The 21,874-nt window shown below is 34.1% G+C and overlaps 1 protein-coding gene across 3 annotated transcripts in view; it reads left to right on the top strand.

Moving 5' to 3' along the window:
• Positions 1 to 21,874, top strand: part of CSMD3 (CUB and Sushi multiple domains 3) — a 581,587-nt gene that overhangs the window by 416,697 nt on the left and 143,016 nt on the right. For all 3 annotated transcript variants that reach the window (XM_059467476.1, XM_059467484.1, XM_059467493.1), the window contains one exon: positions 1,952 to 2,146. In XM_059467476.1, the coding sequence (XP_059323459.1) occupies positions 1,952 to 2,146 (195 nt within the window). The remainder of the gene's footprint in view (positions 1 to 1,951; positions 2,147 to 21,874) is intronic.

Below are 21,874 nucleotides of genomic sequence, written 5' to 3' on the forward strand. Positions count from 1 at the left end.
TGAAACATTTTGAATTATTTTTGTCATAAATTCAAGAATGATGATTTCACAATAGCAATTATGAATCAATGCAGTTATATCAATATTGGTTCAATAACAGGAAAAATGTTATTGTATTGATTTTCTAAAGTATTAGTTATAATCCTAAATTAATTTATCCTTTTTTTTTCCTTTTTTCCCCCTAAGTATGATAATTTAGACTTGAAAGAGTTTGAAATTTGCCCTATGACCGGCCAGACTTCTCAAATGAGTGTGTGAATGGCTTACTCAATAATTAATAATATCTGTGTGATATCTTATAGACTTTCTAGTAAATTGCATCTTTTGACTTTTCATTGTCCATCCAAATTTTTTTAATATGTGTTAAATAATTTTAAGACTACACAGTACTTCTACCTATATAAATCAATGTGAGGACCTAATGCTGTTCTTAATGATAAAAGATGTATTGTAATTATTATTTGTTACTCTGTTTTTCATATCAGAACCATGCTCTGTAGATTATATGTGCAAATCATAATAAATTTTTAAACACACTAGGAGACCTTGACATGCTTTTGAAAGATTGAAATTGAAAATTCAAAAGAATTATTCTGTGTTTCCTTTTTCAAATGTTACCACAATGTATTTATTTATCTCCTCTCAGAACCATTAAAACATAAAAGTGGCCTTAAGGGATGTACTTAGTTCATTAACTTGGCTCTAGTAGTGACCAATAGTTTATGTGTGGCCAAACTGTATAAAAGTCAAATAAATAATAATTGTTCCTTCTTATCTGTAATTTCTCAGAAACTTCATTTTAGGTACTGACAGAATCAGATAAAGTGTCTTTTTATATAAAACTCTTAAAAAGCTTTCCAGGAAGTTCAAAACTGATATAATCTTTTGGCAACCATACTTACCTGTAGCAGAAAGTTCCACAGTGCAAATATGCCTGCTAAATAAACATTTTTTGATGTATTTGAAAGCTGGCACTGGTCTTGTAGAAAATGAAGAAGTGTTCTGTATTGATTTTCTCCAAAACACTCTTAAATGTTAAAGTCTGAAATTTCCATCTTCTACTTGATAAAATATATTATTCCATATTCCATCCTGCACACATAAAATAATCTGTTTTACTCCAGCTTCTACATAATACTCTTGTTTCCTTAAAGGAAATTGCATTTTTTCCTAAATATTTTACTATTCTCACTTTCTGCATAATAATGCTGTTAATTAGAAGTGTTGTGTATTTATTTTTGTTCAATATGTTACTGGACATTGGTATTCACGTTCTAGAAGTAAAAGGGAAGCAAAGATAAAAGCCTATGCATATGTTTGAATTTATTTCAATAATTTGAAACAAATAGTTATAAATGATAAAAGAATGAGATACATTTAGGGAACATTTTTATATTTTTTCATCCACTGAGGGATAAATATGTATGTGAAAATGTATACCATCACATCATATACATATAGAAACTCACCTGAGGTTTATTAATTTTGAAGACATTCTGGTTTGCATACTTCTTATTGTGCAACAAATTGTTCATGTTGTTTCCTCCATTTACCAGTTTTCACACCATAGATTTTAAAACTAGGATGTGCCTTATCTACTGGAAGAATTTCTGTGTATCTAACTTAATCTAACTACATAACTTTATCATTGATCAGAATGAATTCTGAAAAAAAATGGAGCACTATAAGAATTATGTTAAAAAAAGGACAGAAGACATAGTTTCTGACATGATATAGTAATTTGTACAGTTGTTAGAATGAAGTAGAGAAGACATTTGATGGAAAACCTAAAAAAAAAAAAAACAGATTCTACAGGGTACTCAAAGAAGGCCTCAAGAGAACTCCAGGAAATATTTAGATTATAATTATTTTTATTTGTTTTAATTTATATTTATTATTTATTCATTTTGGATTATATTTAGAATTATATTCACGCTTGTTTCCTCTACAGCAAAACTTCGTGAGTCGTGTTTTGATCCTGGAAATATAATGAATGGAACCAGACTTGGAATGGATTACAAACTGGGTTCCACTGTCACATATTACTGTGATGCAGGATATGTTCTTCAGGGGTACTCGACCCTAACGTGTATCATGGGAGATGATGGAAGACCTGGGTGGAACAGAGCCCTGCCCAGCTGTCATGGTAAGAGCAGTTTTTCATTTATTTTAGTTGCTGTTGTCATTACTCTTGCTTTGAAATAGAGAAGAAACAAGTGGAAATTTTGAGGTGATTTTAATAATATTCTCTTTCAGAAAAAAACTCTTTCCAAATATATATGTAATAAAATACATATGTGACAACTCAGGAAACTATTGTTTCCAGTTTTTATTAACATTGAATAAATAGTGTTTTTATTTTGAATTTTGTCTTTTTTAGCAATGTCATTCTTCACATCAACATGTGTTCTTGAATTAACTTACAGCAGAATATAGAGATATATACTATATATATGTATTTAAGTACAACAGTAAGTACACATTGGCTGTCATAATATATGTTTGTTTCTTTTTGCTATTACTGGCTTTAAAAACATGCCGATGAAATATTTTGTATATATTACATTACAAGATTTAAATTCTTGGACATGTGGGAATGCCTTGAAATGCAGGAAATATCTAGTTACTCAAACTTTTAAAGATAGGAAGTCTGCTCATTTCAAGATTCTTCTGACTTTAGCTGTATGACCATTGACAATCTCAAGCATCAGTGTTTTCAGATTTAAACTCTAAGAAAAGATTAAAGTTTTATTTTACTGATGTCTTAACAGGAAGTGATAGCCACTTGCTATTTTAACAGGAAGTGATAGCCACTTGCTATTTTAACTTTGTGAAAAGTCACATATTCTGTAAAATTCAGCACAAAACCCCTCCCATGTATGCAGATATCATATGAGAAAACTAGCATTTGCTTCTTAAGTTAAAAGAAAATCCAATTATTATGTTACTTGCCATTTCCTTTTCACATTTTGAGGAGAAAATACCTGTTAAATCCATTTCCAATTTGAACAAACATAGATTTAAAATAGAATATGGATTTTCTTTGTTGTGTGCTCAAATTTCTATTACAAAGTGGATGGTAGAGTACCTGCAAAACCAACAAAAAAAATTCAAATCTAAACAATATCCAATATTATAATCATTTGAAGAAGTTCAGTATTTTCATTATCTACCAAAACCATCATAGCACTGCATTCCAAAACCCAGTGGCATCAAACTGAGACATCAGCCCTTGAAAAAGTTTGGGAGTGTGTTCAAACTTCTAAAATCTCTGCATTAGAAGTCAAATATTTTTCCTCATTTTAAAATGAGGGATGAATGCTGTTTTTTAGGGAGGACATGTTGAGGAAGGTTGTTGCGTACAATAGGGGAAAGATAATCTTTTTTTAAATAATGTCTTGATGGGTAATGGAAGTTAAAAAATATTTTATTGATGCAATAATTGTGTCTATTAGTGTCACTTATAATCTACTTAGCAATCTTTCAGTGCTGTCTGTTGTAACTTCCAGTGAAGGGAGAGTATTTTGCTTGGAAGTACTGCCATTGTAATAAATGGAGAAAAATAATGGCCTTTTTTCAAACATGAAAAAGCCCATACTTCTTTAGGATATGATGACATAGAATAGATTTTTTTTTTTTTATTTTGCTTTTTCCACTAGTTAAGAAGTAGTGGAATTTTTTAGTTATGTTGCTGTGATATATTATGTTATATTTTGGCCACGATATCAATGCTTTCCACTTTTGGGTGATTTATCTCAAGAAAAACAGAACTTTTATACAGATATAAGAAAGATCATATCAGTTAATTAGCTTTCAGGTACAGAGTCAGCAAGAAACAATTTGAGAGCTGAATTTAGCTCCTGAAAACCAGTCTCACCTACACAATAAAATTTGCATAGTAGAAATCAGATTCCTCCATTCTTCAGTTTGTATTTTTGCAGCTGCTTTGAAACTGATAGAGTTACAATTAAGTATGATATAAAATACCACCTCGGTGTATACTGGGGGTTTATTTAGTTAGTTAATTAGTTTTAAGAAAAAAATTGAACAGATGCTAAGATTATCTAGGCTAATGTGCTAAGGAGTTTGGTATTTCACTATGGATGTTAAGAACAGGATGTAATGAACATATGCAGATGCATTACTGGTATGACAGAGACAATGATTAATGTTTTCTTTCAGCTTCAGCAACTATAGGTAATTTTAAATTTTTGGTAGCAAACAATAATTGTTTGCAGAATAGCAAAAAGACAACTAATGGAAAATCATATTCATAACTGAATGTGAAAACCTTGTTCCTAGCAGAAGAAATAATTTATTGATCACTAACACATTTTACTACATTTCATTACAGTTGCATCCTTGGAAATATTTTAATCCAGGCTTCAAAAAAATTCCATCTGTAAGATATATCTAACAATATCTAATATTTTTTAACTGCCTATGAGAATATGCCTATGCTTATGATTTATTCACTTTCTAATTTGGTAGCTAAACCAATTCAAGGTGTTATATCAGTTTCTTTTGATCTGATGGCTATTTGAGGCAGCTCAAATCAGGTTTATATCTGAAAACTTTTAGGGTAGAAAAGAGATATGCAAAAAATAGCATAATGTTACTGCTTATTGTTTTGTAATATAGGAAATGCTGACAACTTTTTAATAAATCACTCAACATTGTTTACTTAATCAGAGGCTTTATAGATCATATTTTTATGCACTTTTTACAAACTGACCATACAAAGAGTTGTAATTTAAATATATTTCAAATTTTGAATGAGGAATGAGTTGGGCAACTGCACAAGCCAGAATATTCCTGCAGTTAATGAAGCTGAATGTTACTGTTAATGACATGCTTTGTGTCTCTGTGTTTTATAGTTCCAAAGTAATGGTCAGTTTCACCACTTAAGCAGCATATTTTACTTAAAATTGTCATATGTTGACTTTTTATTAAGCATTTCTCACTTTCTTTTTGCCCAAAACATCATGTTTGTTTTGTAGAATCACATAAACAATGACCTGAGTACTTTGAAGTAGAATGGAAATCAGTTAGGATTTTGCTTTGAATACAAAAATGCTATTTAAATTCTGAATACTTGGAAAGGTTAACTCTAAACTAGAAAAGTCAAATGAAGGTATTTTGAAAAAAAATATGAAGGATTTTATTTTATTGTTATTGAGCTATCTTCTGAAGCTTCCACTTCCAAATTTTTACAAATTTATGTACATTGCTTCACCATTCCAAGCTTTCCTTCCATATAGTCAGTGGAGAGAGACAGGCTTCTTAAAAGGTCATCAAGGGGCATTCAAAGAGCTGGTTAAGAAGGCATATTTTTCCATTTGCATTTGGACTGCATTAACAGGATTTAATCTGCTTGCATGCTCAGCAGAATATGACTTAGAACAGCAACACGGGAAATACTAGATCTAGTGAAATATCTGAATATACTGTGTGGAAGCAGTACTGTTTGCACTAAAAGCACACAACAAACACTATTTTGGAGGGATATATGTGTTAAAATTTAGCAGCTAGATTTTTGAGTAAAGTAAAGAAGTAGGCATCTAAGTGTGAGTGTACCTTAACCTATAAACCTCACACTACAGACCCTTTTCTGTGTGAGCAAACTCATTATTCCTCAGCCATGCAAAGGAGACCATTGTAACCTAGGAACCAGCAAGTCAAAAAGCCAAACTGAGAAAATCTAGCTTCCACCTAGTGGAATTTGCAGTAACTGACTAGGGATTTAGTTGTCAGTATATACTTCTCAGAGACAGTGGTCTCGTTCTTCTGAAGATGTGTGATTGATTCTTTACTGTAAAATACACAAATAGTTTTGCAAACAGAAAATTAATCTAATCTCTTTCTATGTGACCATGCAGACAGCTGGTATTTTTCTGAAAACCCCACAGTGTTGGTTTTTTTTTAATGTGTTTAAGTTAAAAACTCAGCTTTTCTTACAGATTTTCTGTTCATATCAGAAAAAAAATCAAAATTTTACTGGAATTAAATATAAATATTAACAATTCTGGAAAGATGGAAGACAAAAATAATACAGACAGATGCTTATATTCACAGCAAGAACTACTCTGACCTTTTGCATACACATTTGGAATTCATATTATGGCTTTACAAAGTCCATTGAATAATAAATATTGTGTGTAATTATTCTAGGCTTTCATTTAAGAAGTAATAATATCATATAATGGTAAGTAAAGTATTGGAAATGAAGAAAGTTGTTAATTACAATGATCTTATTAAAATCAACTGCCAGAGAACCCTGATTCCCAATGAATTTAAAGGATTAGTTAAGTGGAGTGCATCATAAAACCAGTCACTTCCTCTTCTGCTGAAATAAATCTGCAGCCAAATTTTGGGACCAGAGTTTAATGAAGGAAATTTTATAAGAACAAAAAATATTTTAAACTATAAAATATTGGGGTTTTTCAGCTTTCATTTTTTACTTTCTTTGCTATAAAAGAAATTATTTGAAATCAAGCATATCTATTCAAGCCATAATTTTAAAAGATTTTGTACACAATTGTTAGTTTGAAACAACATCATGAATTAGCAAGGAAAATGTCACAGCAACTTTAATATTTTTGAAAATAGTGTGTTAATTATAAAATATGTAAATTAATTGACAGAGTTTCTCATTTGTTTGGCAATAAAAGTGTACAGAAAGTACCAATGAAAATACATAATAAATTATGTGATATTTTTTCTGCTTTAGAATATTAAAAACCGACATTTCTCTGTGCTTTGAATATGTAAATTTTCTAGTTAAAGATTGAAAAAACATTACCTTAAAAAAATTTTTTTCATAAGGTATTTTGAGGTGCAGAGAAAAACTGGTTTTAGCATTAGTTTACATAAATATATGCCTTTTCCTGTATTTAGTATTAGAACCATAGGTGCATATTTTTCTTTGAAGATTTTTTCAAGCAGACAAGGTGACTTCAGGGTATTCTGTTCTTAGAAGGAAAAATATATCTTTACCATTTAGTCACACAGAGAAGCAAATATTTACTTTCCAAAGTCTGCAAGACATTGAATAAGGATAGGATTATGTAATATCAGTTAATAATCATGGTAAATTAATTAATAAATAACTGGAATTAAAGTAACTGATCCAGTCATCTGCACTGGCTGTAGCTGACATGCATATTTCTAACCTAACCTCAGGCAGCAGTCAGAATGTCCTCACTCTTGTTTAACAAGACCTCAGTAATGCACTGGAAGAAGATTTATTATGTGGAATATGCAGGTGGTTGCATCCATAAGACTCATATTTCATTGTTTGCACAAGTTTTGTCATCTCCACTTTGTCTGTCACTGTGGAGACTGGGGGATGGATGGTTCTGGGCAACAGAATAAACCTGTAATTAAGGGACTGCATTGTTTTAAAATTTAATTCTATTTTGTTTTCCTTCTTGACTGGGTTACATAAAGCATTTTGCCAACATACTATAGGAATGTAGGCAAGGACAGTGTCCAGCATAAAAATAAAGAGCATAGCTCTCTCTTACAGATCCCATGTCCACTGACATTTAGCTCAGGAGCTGCTTGTGTTACAGCTTTGTTTTGCTGATGATGCACTCTTATGAAGGAAAAGTGTCTTTTACAACAAGTGTGTTTTATGCTTAGTTTTGAGGTTTTTGCAGGAATATTTTCATGATATATTTCTGTTTTGCACCATAAACAGTAGCTGAGTTTTAAGAAGTTAATATAAGCATCACAACACCATGCAATATGCAGTTGTGTATTCCATCTATTGCAGAAATTATTTTGTTGCTATAAATTTAAAAGATTACAATTTCTTCACTGTTGTACTGCACATTTTATATGTTTCTATTATTTTGTTATTCCATTACTGACTTAGATAGTAATTTAAACCTTTAGTTAGGTGACATGCTAGGAAATCACTGCTTTAGTTTGGGGTTTTTAAAAATGTGTTTAAAAACAATATTTTTAGACATTAATCTATATTTATATTTACCATTGAGAATAAATACAAGTAATAGAAGACCAGAGTACATTATTTTCAGTGATATTTTAATTATTTTCAGTTCAAATGCTGGTGATTCAATTAACATCCTCTATTTCAGTATAAGATAAAAGTATGGAATGAATAGAGAAACAGCTGGTCTAAAGCAGAGCAGACTTTCTCAATGGGAGTAAATGTGACAATAATATGCTCTAAATGTATCTAAAGTGTCTATAATACATTCAAATTGGGCGCTCTAGGAGGAAAGAAAGAGGAAAATTATTTTTTTTTACTTTGTATGGGGAACAATATTAAACTAGGGAAGGTTGTTGAAATAGATTTGAAGACAACAGCAAAAAGGTAAGTATTTACTGTTGATCTGAAGTAATGTAAAAACACCATGTTAGCATATTGCCAATCAGAATCAAAATTTGAATGTATCTCCGAAAGAGGTGATGAAACAACACAGTCAAGGGATCTAGTAGATATTAGGATATGCATTTCAGGAAAATTAAATGTTTTAAGAAGAAGGTAGTGGAGTAGAAAGTGTTTAAAAGAAGGTTGTAGAAAATGTGGCCAACAAGGTTTTGAGGAAAAAATCCCAAAAACCTAATTTAAGCAGTAATACAGTTTTGCAAAGATTAAAAAAGTAAAACCTTACTAAAGAGTTAACAACAGATCAAGGCCAAAAATGAATTCAAAGACAATGTTATTGAGGGGAAAGAAAAAAAATTCATTATCTATTATGTTGTATTTCTTATGTTACCCTACTGAGGTAACAGGATAAGTAGTGCATTGGAGCAATTCCTTTGGCTTGAAGGAACAGAGTTAAAATGAGGAAAATCAATAAACAGAAGCATAGCAAGTTGCTAGGATAAGACAGTCTTTTCTGTGTAGTTGTGAAAGAGATAGATATGAAGTGTTTGAAGTACAAATGTTGACCTTGAGGTTAAGTTAGCCTTTCTGTCGAAGCAGTGGGAGGTGATGAACCTGTCAGAAATCTTCCTTGATGAGCAGCTGGCCAATTTCCACAGTTAGAAAATTGGTAGAGATTAGTTAAAAAAAAAAAAAAAAAAAGTAAAAAAGTAGAACTAGGAGACACATTGTTCAACAAGCTGAAGAAAAATCAATATAACTTTTGAAGAGGAATGTGGATCTTTTTAGGGTGTCTTAGAACTCAACAAGCATATGGATGAAATTAAAATATAGTTGTTACCATGTAATTGAATTTATAAAGATGTTTGGCAGTGTTCCATGAAAAAATATTATCTTTTAAGGGAAAGTAATAGAATGCATTAGGATAATATTTGATTACAAGGTAAGAATTGAAAGTTGTTGATGTGATGTCCAGTTTTGAGTTATCTAGAAAAAAATCAATAAAGGAAGGCTATCACAAAGATCTCATATCAGTGATATTTTGCCCAGTTCCAGGAAGAATGATGAGGAGAACTCCATGGATATCAGAAGGCAAATTAATTCTTATACTATATTATTCCATATTATATTACCCTATATTACATTACATGTAAACTGAATCTGCCAAGAACTCAACTCTGCACACACCTGCACTCAACTGCCCAGAATCTCGTGACTGTCTGCTTACTGACAGTCTGGACATGCACTTGGCCTGATAGGCCAAGGAAACAAAGCACCATCACTTTGGGTAAATACTTTCCATATTGCATTCTACTTTAGCACAACACAGGAGCAGCGAATGAGATAAGAATTGTTTTTATCATTCTTTGCTTCTCTCACTGCTTCTCTCAGGTTCAGCGAATATGAATCCCACAATACCATGCATATTTTGCCTATGAATTGTGCAATAGTTGTTTTGTTCCAATAAAAATTCACATAAAATTGAGATGACAAACTTCACATTATCACAAAATTATATGGTATAATCATATCTAAAGTCAAATGCACAGAGTAAAAGGTACAACAATTTCACTTCTGTTAAGTGCAGATAAAATGCTTATATAAGAAATAACCCTAAGTATAGGCATGTTATGACAATTAGATTTTGGTTGTGAAGTATCACAATAGCACAGAGTGGGTAAGGTTGGAGGGGACCACAGTGGGTCACCTAGTCCAACCTCTCTAGCCCATTATATATACTGTGATGAGGTAGTGTTAACAAAAAGTAAACAAACATAATATGAAATTCATATTTACTTCTTGCCTGCAGATACGGGAGAGTCTATTTCTCAGCACGTATAGTTCAAGGAAAAATAGAATTGGAGTTTTTATATGTAGTCCTTATTACAACAAAATAAAAAATCTTAAATTTTTGAGAAGTGTAATTAAAAATTTTCCAATACTGAGAAATAGATCTGGACTCTTCAACTTGGCAATCTAAAATGTAGTAGATAAGATTGTCTGAGTTGCTGATCCCTAGAGATCCCAGTGACATGTGTGAAAGTTTACCAGACACAAAAGTTTCACGTGTATTTTTCTTTCTTTGTCTTCTGCATGTTTTAAATGTCAATTATGTATTATTTAGTTTTGTATTTTCAATTGGTATTTGTGCTCATAGCTGTTCATTGACTGCTTATTTTGACTATTGTTCCATTTTATAGTTCTTTCTGAGCCTACTTTTCCTCCCTGTGTTTCAGGAGTCCCAGTTCCTAACTTTCTTGATTAGTTTTATTGACTTCTAATCTGAATGTGTCCTTAATTATGGATATTATATTGTTTCTGTCTTTTTTTCTTCCTTCTTTTTAATTTTCTTTAGTTCATTTTGCTTTAGTGAGTTAGAAAAGTGGGAATTTCTGTCTCTTTAAAATTAATTTAAAAGTCTGTATGACAAACCTAAACAACAGTGATGGAAAAGAAAGCTGAGATTGAGAGGATTACAATGACCTCAGTGAATTTACCGTTAACTGTCAGATCTCAAATTTAAAATTACAATCATTAACTGTTCCTGCAGTTTCCTTTTAAACTGCTGATGCACACACACTCAAAATATTTAAAATCACTTGGAGACAAAGTGATCATAATTTGAAAACCTCAAGTGTCATTCTAGTATTATAATATCATTTGCAGATGATTCAAGAAAAAGCTGATTCTTTGTTCCAGCTGTGGTTCACTGCTAGTGCTTAAAAACTCATTTGGATAAAGGCAGTATACAACAACATAAAGGGGGTTTGAATGGGCAATATACTCTTTACAGAATCACACAATCACTAGGTTGGAAGAGACCTTCAAGATCATTGAGCCCAACCCAGCCCTAAAACCTCAACTAAACCATGGCACTGAGTGCCACATCCAGTCTTTTTTTAAACACATCCAGGGATGGTGACTTCAAGACCTCCCTGGGCAATGCATTCCAAAACTTTTTCACCCTTTCTGTAAAAAACTTTTTTCTAATATCCAACCTATATTTCCCTTGGCACAGCTTGAGACTGTGTCCTCTCATTCTGTCAGTTGTGGCCTGGAGAAAGAGACCAACTCCACCTGACCATGACCACCTTTCAAGAAGTTTGAGAGAGTGATAAGTTCACCTCTGAGTCTCCTTTTCTCCAGGCTAAACACCCCCAGCTCCCTCAGTTGTTCCTCACAGGGTTTGTGTTCCAAGCCCCTCACCAGCCTCGTTGCCGCCTCTGGACACGCTCAAGTCTCTCAACGTCCTTCCAAACTGAGGGGCCAGAGCTGGACACAGCACTCAAGGTGCAGCCCCACCAGTGCCAGTACAGGGGAAGGATGACCTCCCTGCTCCTGCTGACTACACTGTTCCTGACCCAGGCCAGGAGCCATTGGCCTTCTTTGCTACCAGGGCACACTGCTGGCTCATGCCCAGTTGGCTGCTGACCAGCACCCCCAGGTCCCTTTCTGCCTGGGCACTGTCCAGCCACACCGTCCCCAGCTTATATCGTTGCAGGGGGTTATTGTCGCCAAGATGCAGGACTCAACATTTGGATTTATTAAACTTCATCCTATTGGACTCTGCCCATTCATCCACCCATTCCAGGTCTCTCTGCAGAGCCCTCCTACCATCCAACAGAATGACACACACTCCCAGCTTAGTGTCATCTGCAAATTACTAATGAAAGACTCAATCCCCTCATCCATGTGGTCAATAAAAATATTGAACAGCACTGGCCCCAGCACAGACCCCTGAGGGACAGCCCTGCTGACCGGCCCCAGCTGGATGCAGCTCTGCTCACCACCACCCTCTGGGCCCAGCCAGTTCCTAACCCAGCACAGAGTGCTCCTGTCCAAGCCGTGGGCTGCAGCTTTCCCAGGAGTGTGCTGTGGGAGACAGTGGCAAAGGCCTTGCTAAAGTCCAAACAGACAACATCCACAGCCTTTCCTGCATCCACCAGGCAGGTCACTTGGTCATTAAAGGAGATCAGGTTGGTCAAACATGACCTACCCCTCCTAAACCCTGCTGGCTGGGTCTGATACCCTGGCCATCCTGTAAGTGCTGCACGATGACACTCCGTACAAACTGTTCCATTGCCTTACCAGGTACTGAGGTCAGGCTGACTGGCCTGTAATTACCAGGATCCTCCTTCCCACCCTTTTTGTGAATGGTAATCTCACTGGCCATCTTCCAGTCCTCTGGAACCTCACCTGTGATCCATGACTGTTGGTAAATGATGGAGAGTGGCTTCACAAGCTCATATGCCGGCTCCCTCATCACCCTGGGATGGATCCCGTCTGGGTCTATAGCTATAAGTATCCAAGCAGCTCAGCAGTTCTCTGGCTGCCTCCTCCTGGATAACAGGGGGATCATTCTGCTCCCTGACACCATCTACCAACCCAGGAGGACAGTTGTCCTGAGGACAAGCTGTCTTCTCACTAAAGACTGAGGCAAAGAAGGTGTTAAGCATTTCCAGCTTCTCCTCATCTGCAGTTACTAAGCTCTCTACCACATCCAGTAGAGAACAAAGGTTTTTCTTACCCTTCCTTTCACCATTAAAATATTTGTTAAAACATTTTTTATTATCCTTTACAGAAGTTGCCAAATTAAGTTCAAACTGAGTTTTGGCCTCCCTCGTATTTTTCCTACATATCCTAGCACCCCCTTAAATACTTCTTGAAAAACCTGACTCTCTTTCCAAAGATGATACATCCTCTTTTCACTCCTAAGTTCCTTTGAATTTACAGCCTCCCTAGCCCTAAAATGGTCAAAGTCCTATCACCAAAACAAGATTCAGGGGCTGATATCACTTATGAGCTCTATAGTAATAAGTAGATTCTTTGTTCTGCGAAGTTTGAAATGAACTTATAAAGTTAGTGAGTTCTGAGAAAGCTCATAATTTACCTTTCATCCTCACATTTTTTATGTTTCTTCTGCTTAGAAACCATCATCATGCTCTTCATCATATAATAGAATTTATTCTTAAACCAAAGAAGTAATGAAATCTTATTTAGATATGAAGAGTGCACAGATGAACAAATAAATAATAAGTACGCTATATGACCTTCAAAAAGAAAAAAAAAAGGAAGTTTCTCCTTGGAAGGGATGATTATTTCTTGTGAAGAGATCTATAAATCCTTGCACATTTTTGATTCATATTTTCTGATGCACCAATTTCTCAATTCTGCTATTGTAGCTAAAATATGTTAAGCTTTGTTAATCTCTGATTTATTTTTACTTCTACACATCTGTCATATAATGCTCTTTTCCTCTTGCTATCTTAATATACTTGAAAGACTCTGAAATGGTCTTCCCCAGAAGACTGCCAATTTTCTTTTCTCTTCTTTTTTATTCATTTAGTATGTTGGCAGTTAAATTGTTTTAAAATCATTGTTCGTTTTCCCTCAGCAGTTCCTTAAATATCCTGTCAAGTCTCCTGCAGGCAGTTGACTTGAAAAGCTTGTTCAAACTCTTATTTAGTTACTTTTTTTCAGCTGTGGAAACTATAACACTGGTGTGCTCTTTCAAAGGAATGAAGCAGTGCTGAAGCATAGGCTGACTGCAGAGACCTATTCCGTCTCCATTTATTATAGGCAGAGAGTGTTTCACTGCAAAGATCTTTATTCTAGCACAAAAGTTGTTAGAAAATGTTTTCTCCTATTTGATGGCTTTATTCTCAGACCCTGCTACTTTAATACCATCTTACTGGCAAAAGAAAACAAAACATTAAATGAAAGAACACAACATTATTAAGTGAGTGCTTGGGCAGTGAGAGACTCCTGGAAAAATATCACACAGCATTCTACTGGTTTTATCAAGTGGAGCAGTGAGAAACATGAACAGGAGGAGCTCCAGCTCCCGTGCAAACAGCAAGACAGGGAGAAGTCAGGTCCCACCCCTTGTTCTAGGGGCAAGCAACGTAAAAAATTTTCATCATCTGCACACAATTCCTTCAGAACAAAAATATTAATGCATTAAACATCACTTGAAATTCTAGAAGACTATACTGCACTGGAAAATAGTTTCATCCACTGCTCCTTGTTGAAGAAAGCTTTCATTCAGGAAGCTATTTCTTGCAGTATTAGCAGAAAAATGAAGAATTAAGAATAATAATTTTCTGCAATTCAGCTATTTTAAATTCATAAATTACTAATACATCTGTTAAACAGGGATTTAAAATTTCCTATAAATTAATTTTAATCTAGTTATTTTTAGTTTTAGTTATTAACCATTAATATATTAACCATATTTATTTGGTTACCTATTTGGTATCTGATTATGCTATGGAATATTTTGACATTTACATTCCACAGGCCTTGACAATAAATAATTCATGATGTATAGCTATACCCTGACATTTAAAAATGGAATCATTATATAGAATTACATTTTGGATTATAAAATTGGAAATCTGACTCTTCAAATCTCCTTTAATGTTCTCTCTAAGGCTTTGACAATTGAAGTAGGAGCACACAATTTTTCATTTATGCTTGTTCACTTTACTGCTCATCTAAAATGAACTTAAATTTAGTCAGATAGGGCAGAAACAGAAATATGTCTGATTTCCAGCTAATTGCATTTGTTCAGAAAAAATATAGAAAAAAAAATAAAGAAGAAATAATTTTGCAAACTGATAATATTTTGGATTTATGAATAACAACCAATATTATGAAAGACCTATCAGATGTGAACCCATTCTACAACAAAAAACAATGTAGGATTTTGACCTTCTGCTACATCTCAGTTTCTATTTTAAAAAAAAAATAATTTCATACTTTCTTACACTTGGCTAAAATGAGTAAATTTAGTAAATGAATTTTAAGCAACACATGATTTCAGCAATTGAGAAAACTATATGGAATTTTTGAAAACTCTGTGCACCATAGTTCCTTACAGAAAAACTGAATAGAACTGATATTTATATTTAATCATTAAATTGAGAGCAAACATTGTTTCTAAAGTTAGATTTCCCCTGAATATAGAAGTGCATCTCATAATCAGCTGTATAAAATCTGCTTTTTGTATCTTCAGAAAAACATCTAGTTTTGTTTAAAAGATTTCAAGAAACAGAAACTGAAGATAAAAAGTTATTTGGCTTATTTGGCTTTGGTGGTAAAAGTTGATGAACTGTTAAATAAATTTTCATAGAAATAATTTGATATTGTGTTTAGTTGCATTTTATGTATTTATATAAACTTTATGTATTAACATCAAAGGCACTGCTAAATTTTCTGCTGCTTCTCTTTATTTAAAAGAAAGAGGCACTTTCCTCTTGAAATGTACTTCTCAAACTGTATCTAATTGTGTTTCTCTGCTAATTATCCACTACACAGATTCTAATCTCTTTGATTTTATCCTTACAAGACAAATTTTACTGATTATACATACTTTAGAAAACTTTGAAAATAGCTGTAGGTTCTCAGGGATTTTTTTTAGGAATTGCTGTTAGGTGTTCTCCCATTTTGTACTTTTTTACTCATAATCTTTTTTCTTAATGAATTTCTCTTCTTGAAAATATTAAATAACCCATCATGCTATAGCAGTTGATTTGTGGGTTTAGCACTGCCAGCACCAAAAATATCAGACAAACTTCCTTGTCATCTTAGAATCAATTACTATGCATAGATCCATAACCAATTATAATAAGTACTATCTCTTTTCTATTTTTATATCCTTAATCCATTGTGACAGATATTTATATCTCTCTCTCTTCCAGGAATCACACAATAATTTAATAACATCCCAAAAATATTTATGAGAATATATAAAATTATTTTATTATACTAGAATTGCTGGCAATCATTACTCTAATCTTTATGTCAATTTACCACATATTCAAAAAGTGACCAGACTGCCCACGTTCTCATTCTCATTTTAAAGACTAAACCCCCCCTAGTATTTCAAAGCTTTGCGCTAATATGAAAATGTTGGTTTTTAATGTTAATGGCAAAAAATTGATGTGATGTTCTTATTGAAACTTCAGTGCTCTTAAATGGAACAGAAATGTTACCTTCTATGTCTACATTAAAGCCTAGCTTACATATATCTTTCTCTATAACAATGTTTTATTGAAACTCAAAATCTGGATTTGATCTTTTAGGTTTTTCTGCAACAGTTGCTAGCTGCTTCTGATCTTGTGTTTCTACAATTGCTGATACTTTTCAAGTTGCTACTTAGAATTTCTCTGTTTGGGGTTTTTTAGTTTGGGTTTGGTTTTTCTTTTTCATTATTGTTTTGTTTTGGGGGTTTTGTTTGTTTTCTTTTAAATAATGCCATGATTTCCTCATTTACTGTTAATGATTCAGGGCCTGCTTTAGTAAATTTCTAAATTGCCAGCTTCTGCTGGCCTGTTTTAACTAATTACAATCAAATACTTTTACATATACTAGCCTCAGTTTCTTTCTCATTTTTTACATCAGTTTTGATTGCATAGTTGAATTCTGTTGTGAAGACTGAAAAGACTACAGTATGGAAATCTATATTCTTTGTTTTCTTCTTTCATACTGCTTTTAAGCATTATGATGTTGCACTGTCTCTCTCTCTCTGTATTTTTTAGTGTCTTTTTATTTCTAATGTATTTCTGCTTTTCCAAGTCGCAATTAAAACATACATTTTTTTATCAGATTGTCATTTACATATTCATTGTTTTTTAAAAGCAGCTTTAGGTCCTTCATCAGCTTCAAATTTACAGACTGATATCCACAATAAATATATCTGTAATTTAGAACTTTAGGATAAATATCTACCATTTTTATATGTTACAATATCTTTTGCATTAAAACTATTTTGTATCTATAAGGTGATATCTCAGTCTCTGTATTTGTTTTCTTTTTACCTACGACCACTACAAGAAATCATTGCAACTGAAAATCTTGTAATTGGGCTACAAAGGATAAATAGAATGATATTTTATTACATAAGACTAGGAAAAAGAGCATCCAATGATTTAATATATGTGGAAGTCTGGGCTAGTATATCACAGAATCACAGAATCACAGAAATTCAAGGCTGGAAGAGACCTATAAGATCATCAAGTCCAACCCATGTTCTAACAATTCAACTAGATCATGGCAGCAAGTGCCACATCCAGTCTTTTTTTGAACTCTTCGAGGGATGATGACTCCGCCACCTCACTTGGTAGATGATTCCAGTATCTGACCACTCTTTCTGTAAAATACTTCCTTCTTAATTCTAACTTGCATCTCCCTTGACGCAGCTTGAGACTGTGTCCTCTTGTTCTATCTGTTGTCGCCCGGAGAAAGAGACCGACCCCCAGCTCACCACAGCCACCCTTCAGGAAGTTGTAGAGAGTGATGAGGTCACCTCTGAGTCTCCTTTTCTCCAGGCTGAACAACCCCAGCTCCCTCAGTCGTTCTTCATATGGCTTGTGCTCCAAGCCCCTCACCAGCCTCGTTGCTCTCCTCTGGACACACTCAAGCATCTCAACGTCCCTCCTAAAGTGAGGGGCCCAGAACTGGATACAATACTCCAAGTGAGGCCTCACCAGTGCCGAGTACAGGGGAAGAATGACCTCCCTGCTCCTGCTGGCCACACCGTTCCTGATACTGGCCAGGATGCCATTGGCCCTCTTGGCCACCTGGGCACACTGCTGGCTCATATTCAATCGACTGTCAACCAGCACCCCCAGGTCCCTTTCCACCTGAGCACTGTCCAGCCACTCCGTCCCCAGCTTTATATAATTCATTTTCCTCACAGTAGCTAGTAGGACCTGGATTTTTGCTGGTTTGATAATACCAGGGGGTTTTCATTACTGCTGAGCAGTGTTTACATAGAGTCAAAGCCTTTGGTGCTCCTCTTACCATCCCACCAGTGAACAGCCTGGAGGGGCACGCGGAGCTGGGAGGCAGCGCAGCTGGGACAGCTGATCCCAAATCACCAAAGGGACATTCCGTGCCTTACGGCATCATGTTCAGCAATAATACAGGGGGAAGGTTGGCCTGGGGTCACTGATGAGCAACTAGCAAGGTATTGGTTGCTTGATGGTGAACAAGTGTTTTCATCACTGTTACTTGGCTTTCGTAGGTTACATTCCTATTTTATTTTCCTTCTCTTTACAATTTCCAGTTTTACCCTTTCAATTCTCTCACTCCCCCTGCAAGGGGAGATGAGCAAGATGAGCAAGCAGGACTGTGTGGTATTTATTTTCCAGCTGGGGTTAAACCACAATAATATATTAAATTTTATAAACATAAATCATGTCACTAAGTAATTTTTTTTCTGAGTATACTCATTTAGATGAATTGAATACTAGGTATTCAATTCATCTGAGAACTTTTTAGACTGGATTTTGATGCAGTGACCCATTAGATAAAAAGACAGTATCCCATCACCAGTACTTCAAGGCATTTTTCCTTCCTTTTCCAGACTGCATGCACAGTTGCTCTTATTTTTTGATTTTATTTGTAGCTATGTAATCAAATTTATCTGCATGATATAAAGCCATATTGTGCCATTCATTTTTAAGCAGTGTTCCCCATTGATTCCATTGAGAAATGCTGCTTAAAAATGGATAGTGCAACATGGCACTTAAATCTGCAAATACAATTAAATTATATTAGATCTTAGCTGTAGGAGCTAGAAAGTAGTGATCTGAAAGCAAGAGTAGGAATTTAAAACTTCAAGCTGCATTAAAAAAAAACCCTTGATAGCAAAATATTCATTTTTAAAAGAAAATTACGAGATTTGAAGTTGATCCTCATGCTTAGGTAGTCCATTCTTCACTTTTTTATTACTCAACTTTCACCTTGTGCATTCTTTCTTTTGGTTAAACTGCAAAGGCCTGATGAAAAACATATGAGCAATAAGCACATGACTGGGGCTCTTAACATTGTACTGTTTAGCTGGAGGCGCAGAAAATTTGACTTTATAGCAGTAGTTAGGCATCGATAACGAGAACCTATTGTTCTGCTGGGTGATTTTCCCTCTGTGGTTTTCAACTACATTTCTTTTACAACTACTGAAATTTGAGAAAAGATATCGTTGTGATGGTAATGCATTTTATATTGCATTCTCTATTTACTAACACACTGCCATAATGAGGTAGGATGTAGTTCTTTGACAAAGGTAAATAAATACCAATGATCAAGGTGGGTAATCTTCCAGATTAAATGCTTGCCAATTTACATACAGAATGGGTGATACTCTATTGCTTTTGTGATAAGATTTGTCAAGGGCTACAGGGGATGTTGTTTTACAAGACAAGATAACATTAGGTTCAGTACACACAGCAACTTTTTACCATTAATGCTAAAAATGTTTTAAGGAAATAGGGAGAAATGCATCAACACACTGATCTTTATCACATTTTTAACAGAGTCAAGTCCCTTGCTCTCCCCCTAGTGCTCCATTGCTGACCCTGGAAAGCAGGACAAGGACAGCATACTGCATAAAATTTTGGTGAATAAACTAGAATAAGCTAGATCATAAATAAATACATAAAGGAGTACATTATTTCAGAGTCTAAGCAAACATTATTAAAAAATAATGAAATACTATTGGAGAATTGCATTAGAAAATATCAGTTGCCTCCTGAAGGGTTTTTTTTGCTGTTGGTTGATTGGTTGCATTATTTTGTTCTGCAGGATGTTTTACATTCAGGGGAATGGTTCTCAGTATTTGTTGCATTTTTTGTTTGTTTTAACAATTTATATTTGTGGGTGAGATGGGTTTGCTAGATTATTATTATAGCTAGACTTTTCAATGCAGACCATAATAATTAGACAAGTTGATTTTCACAATTTATAAGTCTTTGACTTTCTATTCATAAGGATACTAAACAAATCCTTGCACTATAAAACTGAAACCAACACAGTAAGACCTACTTAGCTGAATTAGGCATTAGTGAAAGTCAATGGATAGCATTGTAGCAATGGAACTTTTACATCTATCCAAACAACTTGATGCTAGCTGTTTGTTGGAGGCAAAAATATATGTTTGCATCAACTTAATGTTTTCAATTCACCTTAGCTATGGTTTCATGTCCATCTTTGATTTCTGAGCATTAATGTTTAGTGTAGGTCAGGGTAAAATATCTTCTTCTTGAAACTTTTTGAAATTTTAGATAAAGCATTTCCCAAAATGCAAGGAAGGAAATACAGTCAGTGAGCTCTCTCAGCTTACTAAAATACCAAGCAAGTCTCTTCCCCCTCCCTGACACATTCAGAAAAGTCTTGAAGGACCGTCTGGCTGCTATAAGAGTTTAATTGTTCACTACCTAATGATTTACAAAATTTAACATTTTCTCAGCTTGTAAAGGTCAACTGGATGCTTACATCTTGAACAAACTTCCCTTTAGACTAGTTGTTTTTGAGACGCAGGAATGTGAATTATTGTGAAGATAAGAGTCATTACAGAAGCAGCTGGAAAAGAAGGGATATAATAAGGGGAAAAATAAACTCAGAAAGGGCTGAGTGAAAAAAAAAAATCCAGAATGAGAAGACCAAGGAAAGAAATTCAAGGAAAGAAATGCTTAACACAAGTATTAAATTCTTACTGCTGACTGTATATTGCATATGCCAGAGTGACAAATGGTTCATGTCTAACTCTGGTTTGTACTGAGTCCATTGTAACAAAGGCTGAAGTCAAGTGTTGTTGAAAGACCTTGTACCTAAAAGATTCTCACTGGAAATCCTGCTTAGACTAGTAGTGTGTGTCCACTCCCCTTGTGTGAATATGCCAGCTCCTCTTGTGTGAACATATATATGATCATTTAAGTCCAGTACAGATGTATGTTATTTTCATGGAATTCAGCGTGTGGGAAGAATGTTTAGATGTTTCATACAAAGTGTCATATAAACATTTTAATTATCAACTGTAAAAGAAATTGGATATATATTCACCTTTTAGAGACTTGGAAGTCATTTTAACCATAATTCAGTACTAATGAGAACTCTCCGATTTTTGAAGATGCTGGATAGTTTTTTTCTTAATTTGCAAAAAATTGTTGGGTTTAATGACATCTAGATATCTGTAAGCACTTTTCAATAAATATATTGACTTTCTCAAAAAAATTAGTGAATTTTTTGTATCAGCTGTCATAATATTATCTTGACACTTATCATGACATATTTTGTCTAGATCTGTATATTGGTAAACATATTTTGCTCTGATTTAAGCATACTAGTGTAAGAACCCTTTTTTACAATTAAGATAATGCCTTTATTAATTGCAGAACCTGTAAGAATAGGAAAGAAACAGAGTACATAAAAATTATTTTTCTTTAAGAGTAAAGGTCCACAATATGCTGAGGACTGTATTTAGCTCTTAATTTCTTATTTTATTTTTAAAGTACTGCCTTTATGTACAAAGACTTGAAGTTTCATTAAGGGTGAAATTATGTTCCTTTTTGTGTCAACGCCATTGACTTTAGTGGAATTGTAGTTTTACCCTAAATTTGCATATTATTTCTGCTGATTAAGAAGGTGTAATAATTATGTGAATGCAAGAGTGGGACCGTGGTACTGGTGATTGTAGCTTAATCATTCAATTGACAAACAGTAAAGAGGGAC

Source organism: Ammospiza nelsoni, chromosome 1, assembly GCF_027579445.1.
Source record: "Ammospiza nelsoni isolate bAmmNel1 chromosome 1, bAmmNel1.pri, whole genome shotgun sequence".
Lineage (NCBI taxonomy): Eukaryota > Metazoa > Chordata > Aves > Passeriformes > Passerellidae > Ammospiza > Ammospiza nelsoni.